This window comes from Fusarium venenatum (assembly GCF_020744135.1).
Source record: "Fusarium venenatum strain MPI-CAGE-CH-0201 chromosome Unknown EDB82scaffold_4, whole genome shotgun sequence".
NCBI classification, from domain to species: Eukaryota; Fungi; Ascomycota; class Sordariomycetes; order Hypocreales; family Nectriaceae; genus Fusarium; species Fusarium venenatum.
In genome coordinates, this window is record NW_027072132.1 from 3,745,371 (window position 1) to 3,763,055 (window position 17,685).

Genomic DNA, 17,685 nt, shown 5'->3' on the forward strand with positions numbered 1-17,685 from the left:
TCAGCATCTCCTTGTGGTTAGGTGCAGCATCATAGAATCCTTGGCCTCCAGTGTATGTAGGTGATCAAGTGCTCGCGATGATACTAGAAGAACACATATAAAAGACGGGACTTCAGAGAAGTCTATGATGTATGCAGGTGAGATTAAGACATTTAACCTGCCAATGGTGACTCAAAACATCTTGCATTATCTCCGAAGGATCCCTATGTTGCACCATGTCCCTAAGCTAATGAGTTTCGTAGCGTCTATTGGCCAGTATTCGATGAGCCGCATAATTTGCTTTCCAGGAATCAAATCCTAAAGCTTGCTTGGCAAGGGCCTATCCGAGAGGCCGGCTAAATGCTGCTCTGCCAGAGCCCAGGTTTCAGGCGGTAGAATGCCCATCATCCACGTATTTCCCTGGCCATCTTTGCCGCCCACCTGGAACATGTTGCGTATGTGTGTGTTATGCTCTAGCGTAGTCCACTGGTGCCAGGAGATTTTCCCAGGAGACTTTCCATGACCAGCTGCGGCGGGGGTAATAACCGCAGAAGAAAAGTCGATCGAGTCGAAAAAGCCCATCTTGCTGAAGTTGGACACGACTAGGATAAACGAGTCCTCGGCGGCAAAAATTGCAGGGTTCTCACTATCTCTCTCGTACGACTCCCGCAGGAGATGTAGTTGCGCGTGTACTTGCGGCTCCTTGGTCAGGGTCGCCACAGACTCTCTAACCAACAGCGCGGTTCTCGCTAGCGGCTGATGTCGAAGCGCCTGTAGAGTGGTGTTGGTCGAGGTTGAAAAGGTTGCATTGGCGACGAAGACAGGGCTAGAATCGGGCTTGTCCTTACGCTGGGGAAATGTTTCCGGTAAGCAATGTCTCGCCTCGTACATTCCCATCACATGGACGGGCCGGTCCGCCGCAGGAAGGATGCTGCAGCAGAGTCGTGCCGCCCAAACAGACAGAATATCAGCGTCGCTTACAAACTGTCCATTGTATAGGGCTCCCTTTGGAATCACTTTGAGGGTATCCGAGCCTTGGCCGCCAATGAAATCCATCTTGATCTTGTGGACGGCGGGTTCAGGCAGCACAAGCATGCGTCGCACCGACACTGGGTATGCTTCGACGTGCTCCAAGTATTTGTCGTAGGTCTTCTTGAAGGCTTCAGGGCTCAGCTTCATACTTGACAGAGCATAAGATTCTTTGGGCGGAGCCGACCCAATATCCTTTAGAGGATCATCGAATGCGCCCATGAAAGGTGGAATCTCGTCGTAGCGTCCATCCAGATCCATTGACCAGGCCAGAATCAGACCTTTGATCCCCATAAAGTCGCAAACGACATGAGACCAGCGAATACTAATCAATGTCGCATCGCTGAAGAGAGCCATATGGACGCCGATGACTGGCTCCTGGCGACGAACGTGTTCATCAAAGTCAAGTCCCCATTCGGGACCAACGGTCAAGATTTTGAATTGGCCTGTGATGCCTGGGAACAGTTCGGCCTTGCCTCTTGCCCTGGGGAGGTTCTTTGCGACGGGATGATCAGTGGTTTTTACTGGGAAAGTCTCTTCAGAAAATTGAAATGCCGGTCGCTCTTGGGTGTATTCTCTTGGTGCATGAATCTCAAGCTTTCCCATATCGTTAAATTGCAAGCGACCGCCTAACTTTCTCCAGTCGCCCTGACTGAGAAGATTTGTGAGAGCTGCGCATAGCTTCTTTGTGTCGAGGACTGCATCAAATCGCAGAGTCCAGTGTTGCATATACCGATTAATGGGAGAGTCGTCAAATTCATGTAACGGGTATACAATTTCAGATGAAGGCATCGAGTCGGGAGTAACAGAATCAGATGACATTGTAGTGTTGTTTGTGAATGACTTAGTTGATGTGGTTGAAATAGGAATATCTTGCATGAATGATTGAGAGATACCACAATGCCCTGTAAGTTGCTTAACACCCTGGAGCTGTAGGTGACTCGTCCACTGCAGATTCCCCGCATTACAGTGCTTTGTCGGGCCGCTTTCCGGCGGTTGGAGGGTTCCATCAATTTAGGCAGATGTTGCTGCAGGGCATTCATCCATCCATCCTTCGCGCCTAGAAATCCTGGCCAAACCGGCAATATCTCAATGCTTGACTGAGATGCATGGGCAAAGAAGTGTATGTCTATCTACCTTGATCTAATCCATATCTGAACCGATAACAACCCAATCAAACAGACTAAATCTCCACCACTTCCTCCATCAAAAGAAAAATTGATAAACGCCTCAGGATGTTGATAGTTACGGAGAAACTGCCTATTGAAACCACAGTTGTGCTCCATCACTTTATCGTCATGATTTCGGAGCCAATCAAGGAATGCTGCGACAACCATGGCAACATTTTCGATCCAATGTCATTTTTGCGTATTAACTAGACCCGGGGAGCCGTCTAATAAGTTCGTTGAAGGCACCGTTGCCATCATAAGCCAACGACTTTGCCAGACTGGACAATTCTCACATCGCTTGTATGAGCATATCATACCAGTCAGACGAGCTATTGTCTGTTTCCTAGCAAATAACAGTTCCGCAAACAGCTTCACTGACGTTGCTTTGGTGCAAATCAGGCGTGTCAGATAGGAAATCTCGCATCATACCTGCTAAAACAGAACCGAATTCGGGGGTTCTGTACGAAATCCCGTGGTATTTACCATCTCCCCATCCACATGAGAAGTAAACCTAGTCTTTCCCAAGCTCACCAGACTTTCTGTACCACTTGAAGATTTCCGGCTTCAGCCAGACGCGCACATAGCCTGTGTCGGTCACGCCACCTTTTTCTGGGGGGGGTCGATAAACATGGTGACACCTCGACCAAGAGTTGAGGAAGCAGTCGCTAATGCTTCAGTTGGTTCAATTGTGCCACCGGGTTGAACTTGGTTGGACTACACCGCCCGGATATAAGGCTGGAGAACCGTTCTTCGCCAAGCTCTCTGACCTGATCATCGAACTGCTCCCTGGTAAGAGGTGCATGACCTGCCGTCTTCTACAGTGTAGCCTTAGTCTCAAGCCGTATTCTGGACCGGTCAATTCAGTCTTCAGCAATTATGGTAGCCATAATTGTGAGGAAGTATAGATAACCAAATATATGTATATGTAAAGTAAGTGATTACGGGTTCCTGCTTTTGCTTCTGTGTTAAGGCGGCACATTATAGAGGCAATCCGTGACTCGGAAACCTTGTCTTCCATGGCATTCCCAGAAATACTCTTTTGACAAAGGGAATTTCATCTGGTCACTGCTGAGGTGTCTGTTTCTATCCTTTGGTATAAGAATATCCCCATTTTGTCGGCATGAAAATCATGATGTTTGAGATTTGCATTTCCATTGCATTTCACTCTGCTGTCTCAGTCCCAACAACCAATACATAAATGATAAGACAGCAACTTGATTCATCCATCTCATACAAATGCATTTTACTGGGCAGCCGATCCTATAAACTTTGTGTCCCGTGTCTCATCGTCGAGGCCATACAAGGCGTGTCTGCCTCCTCTTCCAAATATAAGGTACATACAACAGGGACATAGATGGTTATTTGTCTTTGAGCCCCGCATCAACATGTACAAGATTTCCTCGCATGGAAGTCAATGCCTTCGAAAGGTCTCTCATCAGTATCTCAATAAAACTTATTGAGTGGGACAAGATTTGATCGCGAAGAATGTATGGTTTGTTGTATGTATGTATTGGAAATACTTCAATAAAATATTGATGTTTGCTTTTTCAGTTATGGTTACTGAGTTGACTGTCTCGGCTTGTTGTGAAAGCTAATTGACAATTGTGCTTGTGTATCTAATTGAAAGTCAATGGAGAGAGATCCAGTTGCTTGACTACACATGAACATTTACTTCACCTTCATTGTCAAAGTATTGTGCAAACGCAGAACTTATTATCACTTGTAAATGTTGACGTTTCAGCTTATCCTTTCCACGGTAAATTTCATGACTGTTAAAGTGAAGTACACAACCAACTGACACGAAACATCCAATCAAAATGGTAAGAAAGACGAAAACCCTTAACAAGCTTTGATTAAAATGAGAAAAACTCCTTTGTGGCCTGTTTGCTCATTTCCTTGACGGTTGAGCTGCTTGGGATAGATTAGGTTAAGGGTAAGTCTCACAAATTGAAGCAACCGAAAAACTCAAAAGGTTATCATTAATAAACTCTAATAAATTATTTATATATCACGATTCAATGCGATTAAATATAATGAAACTTTCCGCCTATCATGACACTCCGGCCCTGGCTCAATGTAATCGGCATAAAGGAACTTCGCGGAGGTTCAACACATGGGTGACGTTGCAAACCCCGTCAACACTTTCAGTAAAATGAAATGTCTGGGTTTTGCCGTTCATCTGTAACGGCTTGATTAACCTTAACTCAAACGTACAAGTGGCACGAACATCTCGCAAAACGTTACACAAAGCTTGTATGACAACATTCCAGCCGACTTCTCCGAAACCCTTGAAGATGTTGCACTTACTGGGTTAGGTGAAAGTCAAGATCGTTGATTTTAGATGATTATGGCGGCCGCTAAAAACGCCCTCGATTGAAAGGTGTGGCGTTCTCGAAGCTTTATCCATGATCTAGCTAAGTTTAGTCGGATGACCCGAGACGCGTATTCACAATCCATCGTGAGGACACTCTTCATGACGATCGATCAAATATGCGGCTCGCCGGTTTTAACAGCGGTCGGCCAGGAATGTACTATACCTGGTACAATCGGTGTACGACTACCCTATTTTTCAAGGATACCTGCAGATCTTACGGTAATTAAAAGAGTACCTAGTCCTGCTAATCTACGTATCGTCTACAGAGTAGTATTCATCGAAAAGTGATAACAAGAAAAGACCCAAGTCAAAAGATCCTCGGTTGGAAGCATTTCCCTTGTCCTTTTGTAGTGTAAAAAGAAACGATGACGACAACAGCCAGGGGTCAGTACGTGTCGAAAGGTGTCGCCATGAGGGGTCAACTGCCGTAATCAAGATCGACACCTCCAAATGCTATAGTAAGCTAGTCTTAGTCTGGTCTGGCTGGTCTGACTCTCACAATAAGCGAACAAAAGATCCCGAAGCGATAACAACGAATCTGACCGATTGACTGGTCAAGAAACAAAAGCATTGACAGAACAATTGGAGATCAGCTCTCTAGAAGAGGAAGGTCTCTTGGCATTTCTCCAATTCTCCCGACCCAACGCTTGTTGTAAAGATCGAGCCGGAACTTTTGAGGCTTGTCCCCCATGCGCTGTTCCTCTTGGGGCAGTCCAACCCATGGTCATGGTACATGGGTAATGTAAGATGCCGTTCGAACCGTTCTTCCTTTCGGTGATGCCTGGCCCAAAAGTTGAGATGTGAAATGCCGTGTTCCGTGTTGTGACATCAGTCTCAAATGACGCGAGTATTGCCTCTTTAATGGCTGTTACTACTATCTCGTGCGCGTTTTCTTATATAAGACCCCATGGGGCCTTGGCCTTTTCCTATTGCATAACCACATTATCCCGTGATTGTCCAAAATGCGGTTCAGTCTCATCACCGGCAGTTTTCTGGCGCTCGGCTCTTTTGTCGAGGCTGGTTTCAACCAGGGCGCCATCAAAGCCTTCAACCGTCCTCACCCTCGTCATTACGACCAGAAGCGCGCACCTGTCCCTCCAAAGCCGTCTTTTGAAAAGAGAGCCAAGTCCAAGTTCTTGAACAAGAATTCAGAAAAGTTTGCAGTAAACGGATCTGCTATTCCTGAAGTGGATTTCGATGTTGGAGAGTCTTATGCTGGACTTTTGCCCATCTCTCAAGACCCTGATGAGGAGAGGGAGTTATTCTTTTGGTTCTTTCCCAGTACCAATCCCGATGCTGGAGAAGAGGTTCTGATCTGGTTAGTCAATTGAATCTTGATCATATAACAGAACTAATTATATAGGTTGAACGGCGGTCCTGGATGTAGTTCACTTAGCGGTCTTTTGACTGAGAATGGTCCTTTCTTGTGGCAGCAAGGCACTCTTGCTCCTGTAGCCAACTCATACAGCTGGACCAACCTGTAAGTTTTGAATCCCAACAGACTTTGACTTGATATACTGACTTAATCAGGACCAACGTCATCTGGATTGAACAGCCTGTCGGTGTAGGCTACAGCCAAGGCAAGCCCAACATCACCAACGAAGTAGAACTCGGCCTTCAATTTATTGGTTTCTGGCGCAACTTTATCGACACCTTTGATCTTAAAGGTGCCACAACCTACATCACCGGCGAGTCCTATGCGGGCTACTATGTCCCTTACATTGCCGACGCCTTCATCACAGCTGCCGATGATGACTACTACAAGCTTGGCGGTGTTGCCATCAACGACCCAATCATTGGCGATGGCACACTTCAGCAGCAAGCTGTCATCCTCCCCTTCATTGAGTACTGGGAGAAGTTGTTCTACCTCAATGAGACGACAATGAATGCACTCCGCTGGACACATCAGCACTGTGGATTCGACAAGTATCTTGAGAAGTACGGAACTTTCCCCCCGCCCGAGGGAAAGTTTCCCGTCCTGCCTGATCCTTATCTGGACACCAAGAACTACACTTGTGATATGTTTGACTGGGGTTACGCTGCTGCTCTTGACCAGAACCCTTGCTTCAACATCTATCACATCACTGATACTTGCCCTACCACTTACAGCCATCTCGGAATAGTCAACTCGGTACGTCTCTTCCCTTGCTAATGCAAAAATCTCACTAACTAGAAATAGGGCGACTATTCTCCTCCTGGTGCTGAAGTCTACTTCAACCGCACAGACGTCAAGAAAGCTCTCCACGCTCCTGTAGACACTACCTGGTACCAATGCACTCGTAACAATGTCTTTGGTTTCGGCAACCCCAATTCCACTCGCAGCGACACATCTCTCGCTCCCGCCCAAAACGGCGTCCTCAAGCGCGTCATTGAGCACACCAACAACACCATCATCGGTGTAGGTCGCTTGGATTACATTCTTCCTCCCAACGGAACACTTTTTGCTCTGCAGAATGTAACCTGGAACGGAAAGCAAGGATACCAGAAGTATCCTCAAGACAAGCAGTTCTACGTACCCTTCCACCCGGAGCACAATGGTGGACGGCTCAGCGAGGCGGGCATTGTTGGACAGTGGGGATATGAGCGTGGCTTGACCTACTACGAAGTTCAGCTCGCCGGACATGAGCTTCCTGGATACAGCGCTGGTGCGGGATACCGTGTTGTTGAGGCTCTGCTTGGAAGGATCAAGAACCTGGGAGTTATCGAAAACTTTACCACACAAAAGGGTGATTATCAGGGTAATGGTACATCGATGAGTATGAGGGGTTTGAACCCGCTGGAACATCCTTATGGACCCAACTACTATTAAGAGGGCGTCTAGTTTAATGGAAGTCTATCTAAATAATTAAAAGAAACGAATCATGTTTTCCAAAGAACAAAAAGTCAGCTGTAAGCATTTCATATGAATGAAGTAATTCGAAAGCGAAGTTATTCCCATTTAGCGTCGTAATGTAGCATAGGACTTAGATGCAGATCATTTTCGATAGCTCTCAAGTGTCCAAGGCAGAGAAATATCGCACTGCAGATTGCCATACGATCTCATCCTTTTACCAAATATTGCGGGTTCGCCGATTATCTTGTCCACATCATTATTTAAAAAAGCAATAGTCAGTGCCACATCGTTGTCTAGATCTCAGGGGTCTTACACACAAATCAAACCTCTTTTCTCTTGTCCAGATTCGTCAGTTTTGAATTTTCCCCTGGTCTCTATCTTTAGTAACGATGCATAATCGTAGTCTGCTCTTCTGGAGTGTCGGCCTATCTGGCCTAGGCATGGCTGTCGGAAGTGCATGTCGACCACGTACTGCAGGTAAGAACATAGCGAATTGCGAGAATTACGCGCGAAGTCGATTAACTGTCTACAGATTCATATTTATCAACAGTTGGGATGTCCACTGTAGCGACGAGTGCCTGGAAAGAGACCACCCTCGCAACTTAGACAATACTTGACACCAGCTTCCTCTCCTCTATAGAGGCTTCTACGGTCTCAACAGCAACCCACATGTTGAATACAGCAACTGAGGCTGTTACGTCTGGTTCTCCATTCTATCCGACAACCTTCCACCTCGTTTCTTCCACTGGCCCTGCCGAAAACAAAGTCCTCAGAGGAGAATCCACCGATGGAAAATACGCCCTCTTCGACGGTTCCCTTGGCCAAGACATTCCACTGTCCTACGAACCAGAAACAAGCCGTCTTCGTGTCTCGGACAGCCTCTGTATCTACGCGTCTTACAATAGCCAACTCAAAACTGCTCCTTTGAAATCATGCGGGTCATCTCCGACTTCATCGTATCTAAAATATGACGCTCCCACGGGGGAAAATCACAGTGCAGGATACCAGCCTTTATCCTTCGTACAGTTCATCAAGAGCACTCCCCGTTTGCAGTAGTATGGATGACTGATTGTGGCCTTAGTGTTGAGCCGTGGACATACTTCTACTTGAGGAGAAATCAGGGAAGCACGCAGATGGAATGGCATGCTGATATTGACGCTGGGGATGCTACAGACCCTGATTTGACGCTGATCGATATTCGAATTGTGCTAATTTAAATGGAATGAAGCGTTGTAGGTATGAAACCGATTGTCTAGACGAATTTACAAATGGGAATTGCCCAATTGATTTCCTTTATCCATCATGTCATAAACCTTCTTTCCTCCAAACCACGTCTCGTCGACCTTGATATCCAAGAGCCCTTGAACTTCCGGGATACCTGGCAAAACCATGAAATCTGCTCTCAATCCCTCTTTCAAACTTCCTGTCCAAGTCTCCGCAAACCTTGAATACGCAGCTCCATATGTTGCAGCCTTCATAGCCTGCGCCAAAGTGAGCGCACTCTTACCATTCGTAACCTTGTCCATCTCAGGCTCCAGTGCAGACTTTCTCGTAGTTGCGTTATACAAGTTTGGAAATGACAAGTGTCGGGCTGTAGGTGCATCGGTGCCAATTGCCATATTTGCGTGGCCGTCAAGACACTCTTTATAAGGAAATGCGTTTTCCCACGCTGATGGCTTAACAAGCTTGGAGTACCCTTCGAGGATTGCAGGGTCGCTGTGCACAGGCTGTACCGAGGCTGTTATGCCGAGACCACCAAGTCGAAGGGCGTCTTCTGGGGTAGCCATTTCCAAGTGCTCTATTCTGTGACGAGCGGTAGGATTGTTGGTGCTCGCTATTGCCTCGATGGCTTGGTTGATGGCTGTATCACCTATGGCGTGTATGGCGCACTGCATACCAGCTTTTGTAATCTGATGCAGTGTTCTCTGCAAAGCCTCAGCTGGCCATAGTGGCTCAATGAGATCAACAGATTCTCCATAGGGGTATGATAGCGCGGCTGTGCAGCCGTCTACTGTACCGTCTCCAATAATTTTGACGCCCACGATGCAAAATTCTGGGGACTTTGAAGGGTGGAATTTATTATGCATGTCGATAGCTTCTTGAATTTGTGCATCGAGAAGAGTCTGGTCTGCCTCGTAGGGAACAAACCAGTGCGCAGCGATATGAAGATTGATACCCTTGGTTTCTCGTAGTACTTGCAAGGCTTCCCAGGCTATCGCATCCATGGCCATATCGATAACTCCAGTGTATCCCTCTGCAGAGTAAGCCTCAATTGCTCTCTCAAATGCCTCTATCTTATCATCCATGGAAAGGGATTTGATAAGAAAAGGCCAGATAAAGGCTGTGACAGCGGCTTCTGCCAGAAGGCCAGTTGGGTTTCCGTCTTTGTCACATGTGATGAATTCTGGTACCTTTGCTTTCATTTCTTCAATGGGTAGCTTCTTCAAAGCGGCAGTGTTACACCAGACCGAGTGAAGATCATTCGAATCGATGAAAATGGGCCTTGGGTCGATGTCATCGATCATACTCGCCAGCGCAATTCCTCCAGTCGCGGACTGAAGCCATCCTCGGCATAGAATATGTGGCAGGTCAGGGTTGAATGCTGCGAAGGCGGATAGTCTCTGTCGGATTTCTCCAAGGGACTTGCATCCTCCAAGGTCGAGCTTTTGCTGTGATAGACCAAAAAATAATAAATGGACGTGGCTGTCAATGAAACCAGGGAGGACAACTCTGTTGTTGAGGTTCACAAGTTCAGCGCCATTAGACTTTGCCTTTTGAACTGCTGGATCATTCTCTGGGCCAATGTATGCGATGTTGGAGTCTTGGGTGATCATGCATTCTTGGTGAGAGCCATGAGTATTGCTGAGGAATCGGCCATTGGTGAATATCTTTGAAGAAGCCATGATGATCAAAAATGTTTGATGATATCTGTCGAGTGACAAAAAAGGGGATATCAATAGATATAAATAAGGTTGGAGGAGTTGTCAAGGGTGGAGAGCTATCAAGATGAATCTGGAAATAGATCGATTTGGACTTTCGGCGTGTCCATCTTCTGAAAGTTACAGACGAAAATTGGCCATACATTGTGCTAGAAATGTCCGTGTTAGTTCTGTAGTGAAACGTAATCGTTGAGCAGCGGATCGACCTGCTGGAATAAGTTAGCTTCGGCCAAGAGTAAGATGCCGCTCATTGATACCGAGAGTCATCCCGACCTGTCAAGCAAATCTCTCAGGTGGTAATAAGACGGGTACTGGTCGCTTGAAGCTTCTACTTCAGTATCCCCGCAATGATCTAGCCGCAATCCTTGGTAATGTCGCTCAAAGTTGATCATGCTAATGATGAATCTTTGATATGATGCTAAAGGTATTCGTGATATTTCCGAGGTTTACTTGCAATGGTACACCATCCCTTGGGCGATTGCAGATCGCAAAGAGGTGGCGGAAGAAGTGCAACACTACCTTCGCCTTTGCATCAAAAAAAAAAAAAACCATTCGACATGTTGCTCCAGATACTCAATTATCTGAATCGATAACATAGCTGCGTAGATACAGTCGAGTCTCATTGGGTACGGCAATAATGCAAGACATGCAATGCAGTACATTTTGGGACATTGAGAAAATACATTAATTATCATTGTTTCCCGCTATCCAGTGCTAGTGTCTGTCCGTTTACTCATTCCACATGAAAGAGCGCACAGCTTATTGAGCAACTTTCTCGACAATGTCAACCACCTTCAACATGGCGTCTTCACTTAGAAACGGTACATGTCCAGACTTGATAGTCTCCATGACAACGCCGCCTCCCATAGCCCCCGCCATAGCGAGCTGTCCTTGCTTAGGGATGCAATGATCCTCCTCACAAACAACATACGTCCTTGATACTGTGATATCTGTCGCGACAAAATCCGATGGAGTCTCAAGACTTGCCGTGCTCTGGAGAGCACATGCTGATAGAGCCTTGCCTGCTTCTTCAGAAGGGAGATCGTTGTAAAAGGTATCCTTTGCTCCCTCATTCAGATACAAAGCATCGTCCTAGAAGGAAAGGTTATGTCAGTATCGAATGTCTTGGAATATTGGTTTAGTGGTCGTACAGTTCTGTCCAAGAAAGGACCGAATGTTCCTCCAACAGCAGCTAGAAGAGATAGTCCTTTGACAGGAAGTGCAAAAGACGCGACGTAAACTACATGCATGATTCCTCCAGATAAACCTTTTGCCTCTCGCTCGTGGAGTTGGTATCCTTCAACAGCAGCAGATCCCGGAATACCACCGTAGCTATGGCATATCAGAACAATCTGCTTTCCCTCGTCTAGAGAGGGTTGGAGTGCTTTTCTGATGACTTCCATGTCATCCATATGTGTTTTGCCCTTGATATCATCAACGTTTCCAGATGAGATGTTATCGGGCTGGAGGACAGTGAAGCCTTTGGTAGTCAGTAATTGAGCGAATGCCTCGTAGTGGATTGCGCGGTGCCAAGCACCTTGCACGATGGCAATGACTGGTTTCTCGAACATTTTGATAGATAGGATTGATGGTTGGAATATTTTAGTTTCTTAGCTGGGCTCTTGATCTTCGACACGCGATGTTATATGTAAAAAAAGTTAGGGTCAGCACTAGATAAGTCAGGCAGTTAGTTATGTGCTCATGTCAGCCTTGTTGTGTTTCCACGCCGCATCAGTACATGGTCTGTTCGTGATAGGCGCAGCTAAATGTCTATGTATTAGATGTGCTTTCCAGGCCATGTTGGGAATTGGAGTCTTTCATAAAGGGCAAGTGCGATAATTACATGCTTAGCACGAAATGCTGTCAGATGGCTACCTACAGTACTGTTCAAATCCTGTCAGCAATAGCGCTGATTGTCTAGACCATGCAATACAAAACTACCAATCATGACCCCAGCATCTTCCTTAGACGCATGTCAGCCTCACAAAATCAACAGACTATTACATTAGTTCAAAAAAAAGGGCTGCTTAGTACACACTTATATCACAGCCACGTAAGATCAGACTTCCCACCCGGCATCATGATCCTCAAAGGCCATCCTTTTGCCTGATAAATCTCCCCCACAATCTTCTGCAACCAAACTGTTGCAAGGACCGGGAACACAAATTCGAATCGCTCCCTCATGGCGACTTCAACAGCGGCGTCCCATGATTTTCTCCCTCCCTCGCTATCGCCCATGGCTATTTGTGCATGAGCCATAGATAATTGAATGATGGCTGCTATCCATCCATGTCTGGAACTAAAAGTAGAAAGAGCCTGCATTTGTTGGCCAGCTTGATTCCAGAACATCAAAGCATTAACAAAATCGCCACGTTCGTGCTGGATACGCGCTGAGAGGATTATACGTCTCATTTTGAGGACTTGATCATTTAAATCGTCCAACTGAGGCGGTTCGACAGCGATGAGCTCTTCAAGAACTGAGGTAGCACCATCGAATTGGCCTAGACCAATGTAGGCTTCTCCCATGGCCATTGTTAAACGTCGAAAAGGCCGACCTTCTTTCACGGAAATGGTTTGAAGTTCTACTTGTATAATCTGAAGAGCTTTTTCATACTCATGAAGCTCGCAGTGAATCTCTGCCAATCTTGTAACGATAAGTAGTTTCGTGTTTTGTCGTATTGGCATTGTCGAGTTCAACCACAAATGCTGTTCCAAAGAAGCCCTCGTCGTCTTGAAATCTCCAATAGAATGAAAGAACTTGGCCGCAACACCCTGCAACCTCCTCGTAACCTCAATCTCAAACGTGGATAGTGGATGGATACCCTTCCAGTTGTATATCGTCGCAGCGACTTCCGCATCATACCGATGTATTTTATTCTCGATACTTGAAATGTGTAGTCTTCCTCTCAAAGCGTTGTCAGATCTCGTGTTGGTCTCGCACTGCTCGGATGACATAAACTCGTTGATAATAGCGTTCGAGCGTTCAAAGTCGCCGTCCTTGCCGGATATTATGCTGTCGAAGAGGGTGACGGATGCTTGATAATAAAAGGGCATGTTTTTGCGCACGAGGGTCTTTGCGCGTTGAATGGCGGCGAGACGGATACTGAAGAGGTCGCGTTCGCAAAAGTAAAGAAGGGCTTCTATGACGCATGTTCTCAGCGATGTTGGGATCCTTTTTTGGGAGGTCAATTTGTCAAGGAGAGTCCAGATTGCTTTCTTTGTGGGGAGTGACCTGGTTTGTTAGCTACGTTCTGGGAAGTGGGTTCATAGATGGATGTACCAATTGACTTTTCCTTCATAACAAGGAGGACAGGCAAAACATATCAGTCGAAGAGCTGTCGTTTCCCAATCTTCCACTGTTTGTGATGACAAACGATTGGCAATGGTTTCTTTTGCTTGGGGATGAAGTGACAGGGTTACTGCACCGTCCTCCAAGGTTTGTTGAGTTACTTCAGGTCTTTGTTCGAGTTGTGACACGACATTATCGCTAGATAGCACAGTCACTAGATCCGAGCTAAACCCAAAGTCGACGGCACTGATACTCTGTATCTCTCCTTCATCTGTCCAGCGTCGCATTGGTATCTTGACACTTTTTAAAAGGTCAATCGGCACGTCAGTTCCTCCTAGTGTGTGAAGGAGAAGGAGACCTTGTTCAGATGGTAGAAAGCAGTCCCCGTATTCTGAAAGAAGGCTACGGAAGGATAGATTGAGTGAAGAATCTATTTTCTGTCAGTTCAGTCCCGGATAGTTTAGAAGCCATTTACCGTTGAGTTGCTCTGTAATTATACTCTGCACGAAATAGGTCAAATCGGGAGCCTCGGACCCGAGATTTTGCAAATGAACGAATGCTTCAGTATCATCCATATTCAAGTACCTCTCGTATCTGTTCATGTCAATATGTTTTATTAACTTCACCCATAGACTACTTACGTTGATGCGGGTACTTCCAAAGGAAGCCAAAGAATTGATCCGACCCCCCCAAGCTTTCTGGCAATCTTGATATACTTGTTTCCCGCATATCTCAGCTCGGATAGTGTCCTCCCCTTGACAACAGCAGCAACATCCTCGGCGATCCAAGCATCGTCATTGATTTTTGATCTCAAAAATATTGTCACGCATGCAATTCGTCTCCTCAGCTCCTGTAGCAAGGAATCATCTTTGGAAGTCCAAAACCCTTTGGTGTCATTCTGAAGAGTCTCAGGCAGATTCCTAACCCTATCAAAAGTGATGGACTGAAGGGAAAGAATCTTGGCTGTGCGTTGATTGCTCGGAATAACCTGGTACCGAACCTCCTTGGAGAGGGATTTATTCTTAGCGAGGACAGAGCGGATCGCTTCGAGGTGCTTGTTTAGATTGGAAGCGAAACGTGTGGTGGAGGACGGATCAAAGTTATCAATCAGTTGATCAAGATGCTTGCAAAAACACGCCATCTCGACTAGCAAGATCAAGATAAAGCGAGATAATCTTGGCTGATAATCGCGGGTTTTTGTTTTTTTCACAGTGAGAAAGGGGATTGTCAGAGTTTGACCCTTTTTGAGGTGGACCGTAGCGTCTCACAGTGAGAGTATTACCATGGTCATGGCTCCGAATCTCGGGGACTAACTTGTTTAAGAAAGTCATGGCGTGAAGCCGACTGGTTGAATAGGTTCAATTATTGGAGCCGTTGCTTATCAGATCATGGTAGGAAGTCTTTTTGTTAACATTTTCTGTCTGATCTAGTAGGTTAAATGTTCATTGTCATGATTGAAAGATGCCAAAACCCACGTTAGATACTCTAATATTTCCAAGTATATTAAATTTGTTTTATTTAGTTATTTGGTCAGATATTGCTATAGATATCTACTTTCTACACATCAACTCCCTAACAGTACTTGTATCCTTCTCGTAACCCATTTTAGCTTCCCTGACATGTTCACATCAAGTGGGGATGCAATCAACCTAGCGGGTCTGGACTTGAACTTGACAAACCTTGTTAAAATTCTGGAAACGGTTCCACCCGATTTGATCTGATAAAGAAGCATCATCGCCATCTGATAATCTTCCATTCGTCTCATCCTCATCTTAATCACTTTTTCTTCACAAGATGGAGCCGTCAAAGGAAGCAAAGGACATAACCAATGTCTCTCCGGCATCTGACCAATCAGACAACGACAACGGCAGTGAGGATCATGGCAAGAAGCCTGTACCCCTGAGTATGAAAATACTCTCTGTCGTCATCGTCAGTATGATTGGCTTTGGTGGACATTGGAGTAGTGGTGTCACAGGTGCTTTGAAGAGTACCTTGAAAAAGGTCAGTTGACATACATGCAGCAATTGGACTTTGTCTAACCTCTACCAGGAGCTTCATATTTCAAACACCCAATACGCGGTCCTTGACACAAGTGAGAACTTTATCAAGACTGCTCTCATTCTTGTTAGTGGTGTTCTCACAGATCGCTACGGTGGTGCAAGTATGTATACCTCAACTACCATCACTACTTTTCAGTACTAACCTTGTCTCAGGCACCATGCTTTGGGGAAACGCCGTCTTCAGTCTAGGAGCAATCCTCGTCGCAGCGGCCACAACAGTCCGAAGCTACAAATTCATGATTGGAGGTGCCGTCATCCAAGCTCTCGGCGACGTCGCAACCCAGGTCGCCCAGTACAAGATCTTTTCCTCGTGGTTCCCTCCCTCTTCCGGCTTCGCATCAACGCTGGCCTTCGAACTCGGCATTGGTAAAATCGGTTCATTTGTAGGAAAGGCCACGGCAAACGTGATAGCCCAGAATCTCGGCGATTTCAGCTGGGCGTATTGGATGGCCGTCTTTATGAACCTGTTCACCAACGTCGCCACCCTCTTCTTCTGGTGGTTCACGCGCTGGTGCGAAAAGAGATACGCGGGTACTAGAGATCCTGCTACCGGAGAGAAGTTGACGGAGAACAACAAGAAGTTTGAGATTGGCAAGATGCTATCGCTGCCCTGGTCATTTTGGATGGTTTGCCTATTTTCGCTGTTCCAGACCTCCACGGCTAGTATCTTTGCATCCAACAGCACGGAATTGGCTGAGCAGCGCTTCAAGATCTCGGCCGTCAAGGCAGGCTGGTACTCGTCCATGTCGCAATACTTGGGCTTCTTCTTTGTGCCGTTGATCGGTATCTTTGTCGACATGTTTGGACAGCGACTGACACTCATGCTTGTTTGTGGGTGCGGTATGCTCTTATCCATGTGTCTTGCAGCTTGGGGACCGACCGTACCCGGAACGGCCGCGAGTTTCGGTATTTTTGCCGTCGCTACGTCGTTTGGACCTACGGTGATCATCGACAGCATCCGCACGAGCATGTGGTACCAGGAAGTCTTTGGATCAGGCTACGCGATCAAGATTGCGATAAACAACAGCATGACCATCATCGTGGGCGTGATTGCGGGTGTCATCCAAGATCGTGATAATAACAGCTACGACAATGTCACGATTCTTTACGCGACATTGGCTGTTGGTTCCGTGGTGGTGGCATTGATCATCCTAGCATTGGGTTTCGCCAGTCACATTATGGGACATTTGCAGTGGAGTCGCAGCAAGAGAGTCGAGAATGGGCACATCATCAACGCCAAGAGAGAAGAGGCTGAGAAGGAGGGACAAAGTCAATGGAGTCGCAAGTTGGGGGTTATCAATTTTGGAGCTGTTGTTGTGCTTATTCTTGGAGCTTGGGCAGCTTACTTTTGGGGTCTGGCTACCAAGAATACGTATTGATGATGATGATAAAAAGAGATTTAGGTTGATAATTATTGAGTCGAGTAATGAAGGATTAATGCTTTGTGCAAAGCTATGCAATGTTATGCAGTATAAATGATACTTAGATGTGTCAATAGTATCACTCACCAAGGCAACACCCATCTTCCACCAGCGGAACAGTTAGATTCCAATTGGCTAATTGATTAGTATTCGGAGTACCCTAATTAGGATAACAACAAATCTCGTCCAGGTCGCTGAAATCAGTTCCGTAAAATCCTTTCATCATCAGACCGGGGGAGTCGATTACTATATAATGGAAACAAGGCCCTGACACCGCTCTTCTCTCCGTTTAGTCACCTCACATGATCGGTTCAAGCACGGCATCTCTACTTGGCATCCCCGCTTGGCATCCCGACTCGACTCCGTAACGGTTTGTCCCCAGATCTGATGTAACAATCTATAATTACAATTTGTTGATAGCATAACAAATAAACAACATGTCACATTTTACATCATAATCATCCCTGTCTCGGTCCTTTTTTTTTTTTTTCGCGCTCCGCCGATTAACCGTTTCCACAAACCGGTAGCGACACAATATGGCCTGATGATAGACGCTGTGATACTACCCTGGACAAGCATGCATCCTGGCTTG

At 46.2% G+C, this 17,685-nt stretch overlaps 6 protein-coding genes across 6 annotated transcripts; 2 read left to right on the forward strand and 4 right to left on the reverse strand.

Moving 5' to 3' along the window:
- Positions 1 to 297: 297 nt before the first annotated feature.
- Positions 298 to 1,830, reverse strand: EDB82DRAFT_548299 (uncharacterized protein; the record flags this gene model as incomplete). The annotated part of the gene is made up of 1 exon (XM_025738211.1): positions 298 to 1,830. One exon carries the CDS (start codon positions 1,828 to 1,830, stop codon positions 298 to 300), a length of 1,533 nt encoding a protein of 510 aa, XP_025592994.1.
- Positions 1,831 to 5,509: 3,679 nt separating this feature from the next.
- EDB82DRAFT_514588 (Alpha/Beta hydrolase protein) lies at positions 5,510 to 7,423 on the forward strand. The gene is made up of 4 exons (XM_025738213.2): positions 5,510 to 5,869; positions 5,915 to 6,031; positions 6,082 to 6,682; positions 6,731 to 7,423. Exons 1-4 carry the CDS (start codon positions 5,514 to 5,516, stop codon positions 7,358 to 7,360), a joined length of 1,704 nt encoding a protein of 567 aa, XP_025592996.1. The 5' UTR covers positions 5,510 to 5,513; the 3' UTR covers positions 7,361 to 7,423.
- Positions 7,424 to 8,558: 1,135 nt separating this feature from the next.
- EDB82DRAFT_514589 (amidohydrolase 3) lies at positions 8,559 to 10,461 on the reverse strand. The gene has a single exon (XM_025738215.2). It carries the CDS (start codon positions 10,285 to 10,287, stop codon positions 8,647 to 8,649), a length of 1,641 nt encoding a protein of 546 aa, XP_025592998.2. The 5' UTR covers positions 10,288 to 10,461; the 3' UTR covers positions 8,559 to 8,646.
- A 508-nt stretch (positions 10,462 to 10,969) lies between these two features.
- EDB82DRAFT_514592 (Alpha/beta hydrolase fold-1) lies at positions 10,970 to 12,202 on the reverse strand. The gene is made up of 2 exons (XM_025738216.2): positions 11,475 to 12,202; positions 10,970 to 11,415 (listed from the first exon to the last, which is right to left on the reverse strand). The coding sequence occupies exons 1-2, from the start codon at positions 11,892 to 11,894 to the stop codon at positions 11,083 to 11,085; spliced, it is 753 nt and encodes a 250-aa protein (XP_025592999.1). The 5' UTR covers positions 11,895 to 12,202; the 3' UTR covers positions 10,970 to 11,082.
- EDB82DRAFT_514593 (uncharacterized protein) lies at positions 12,203 to 14,918 on the reverse strand. Its single transcript, XM_025738217.2, has 4 exons — positions 14,254 to 14,918; positions 14,088 to 14,206; positions 13,604 to 14,042; positions 12,203 to 13,555 (listed from the first exon to the last, which is right to left on the reverse strand). Exons 1-4 carry the CDS (start codon positions 14,751 to 14,753, stop codon positions 12,367 to 12,369), a joined length of 2,247 nt encoding a protein of 748 aa, XP_025593000.1. The 5' UTR covers positions 14,754 to 14,918; the 3' UTR covers positions 12,203 to 12,366.
- Positions 14,919 to 15,138: 220 nt separating this feature from the next.
- Positions 15,139 to 17,301, forward strand: EDB82DRAFT_514597 (major facilitator superfamily domain-containing protein). Its single transcript, XM_025738218.2, has 3 exons — positions 15,139 to 15,613; positions 15,662 to 15,773; positions 15,826 to 17,301. The coding sequence occupies exons 1-3, from the start codon at positions 15,407 to 15,409 to the stop codon at positions 17,049 to 17,051; spliced, it is 1,545 nt and encodes a 514-aa protein (XP_025593001.1). The 5' UTR covers positions 15,139 to 15,406; the 3' UTR covers positions 17,052 to 17,301.
- The last annotated feature ends 384 nt before the right edge of the window (positions 17,302 to 17,685 follow it).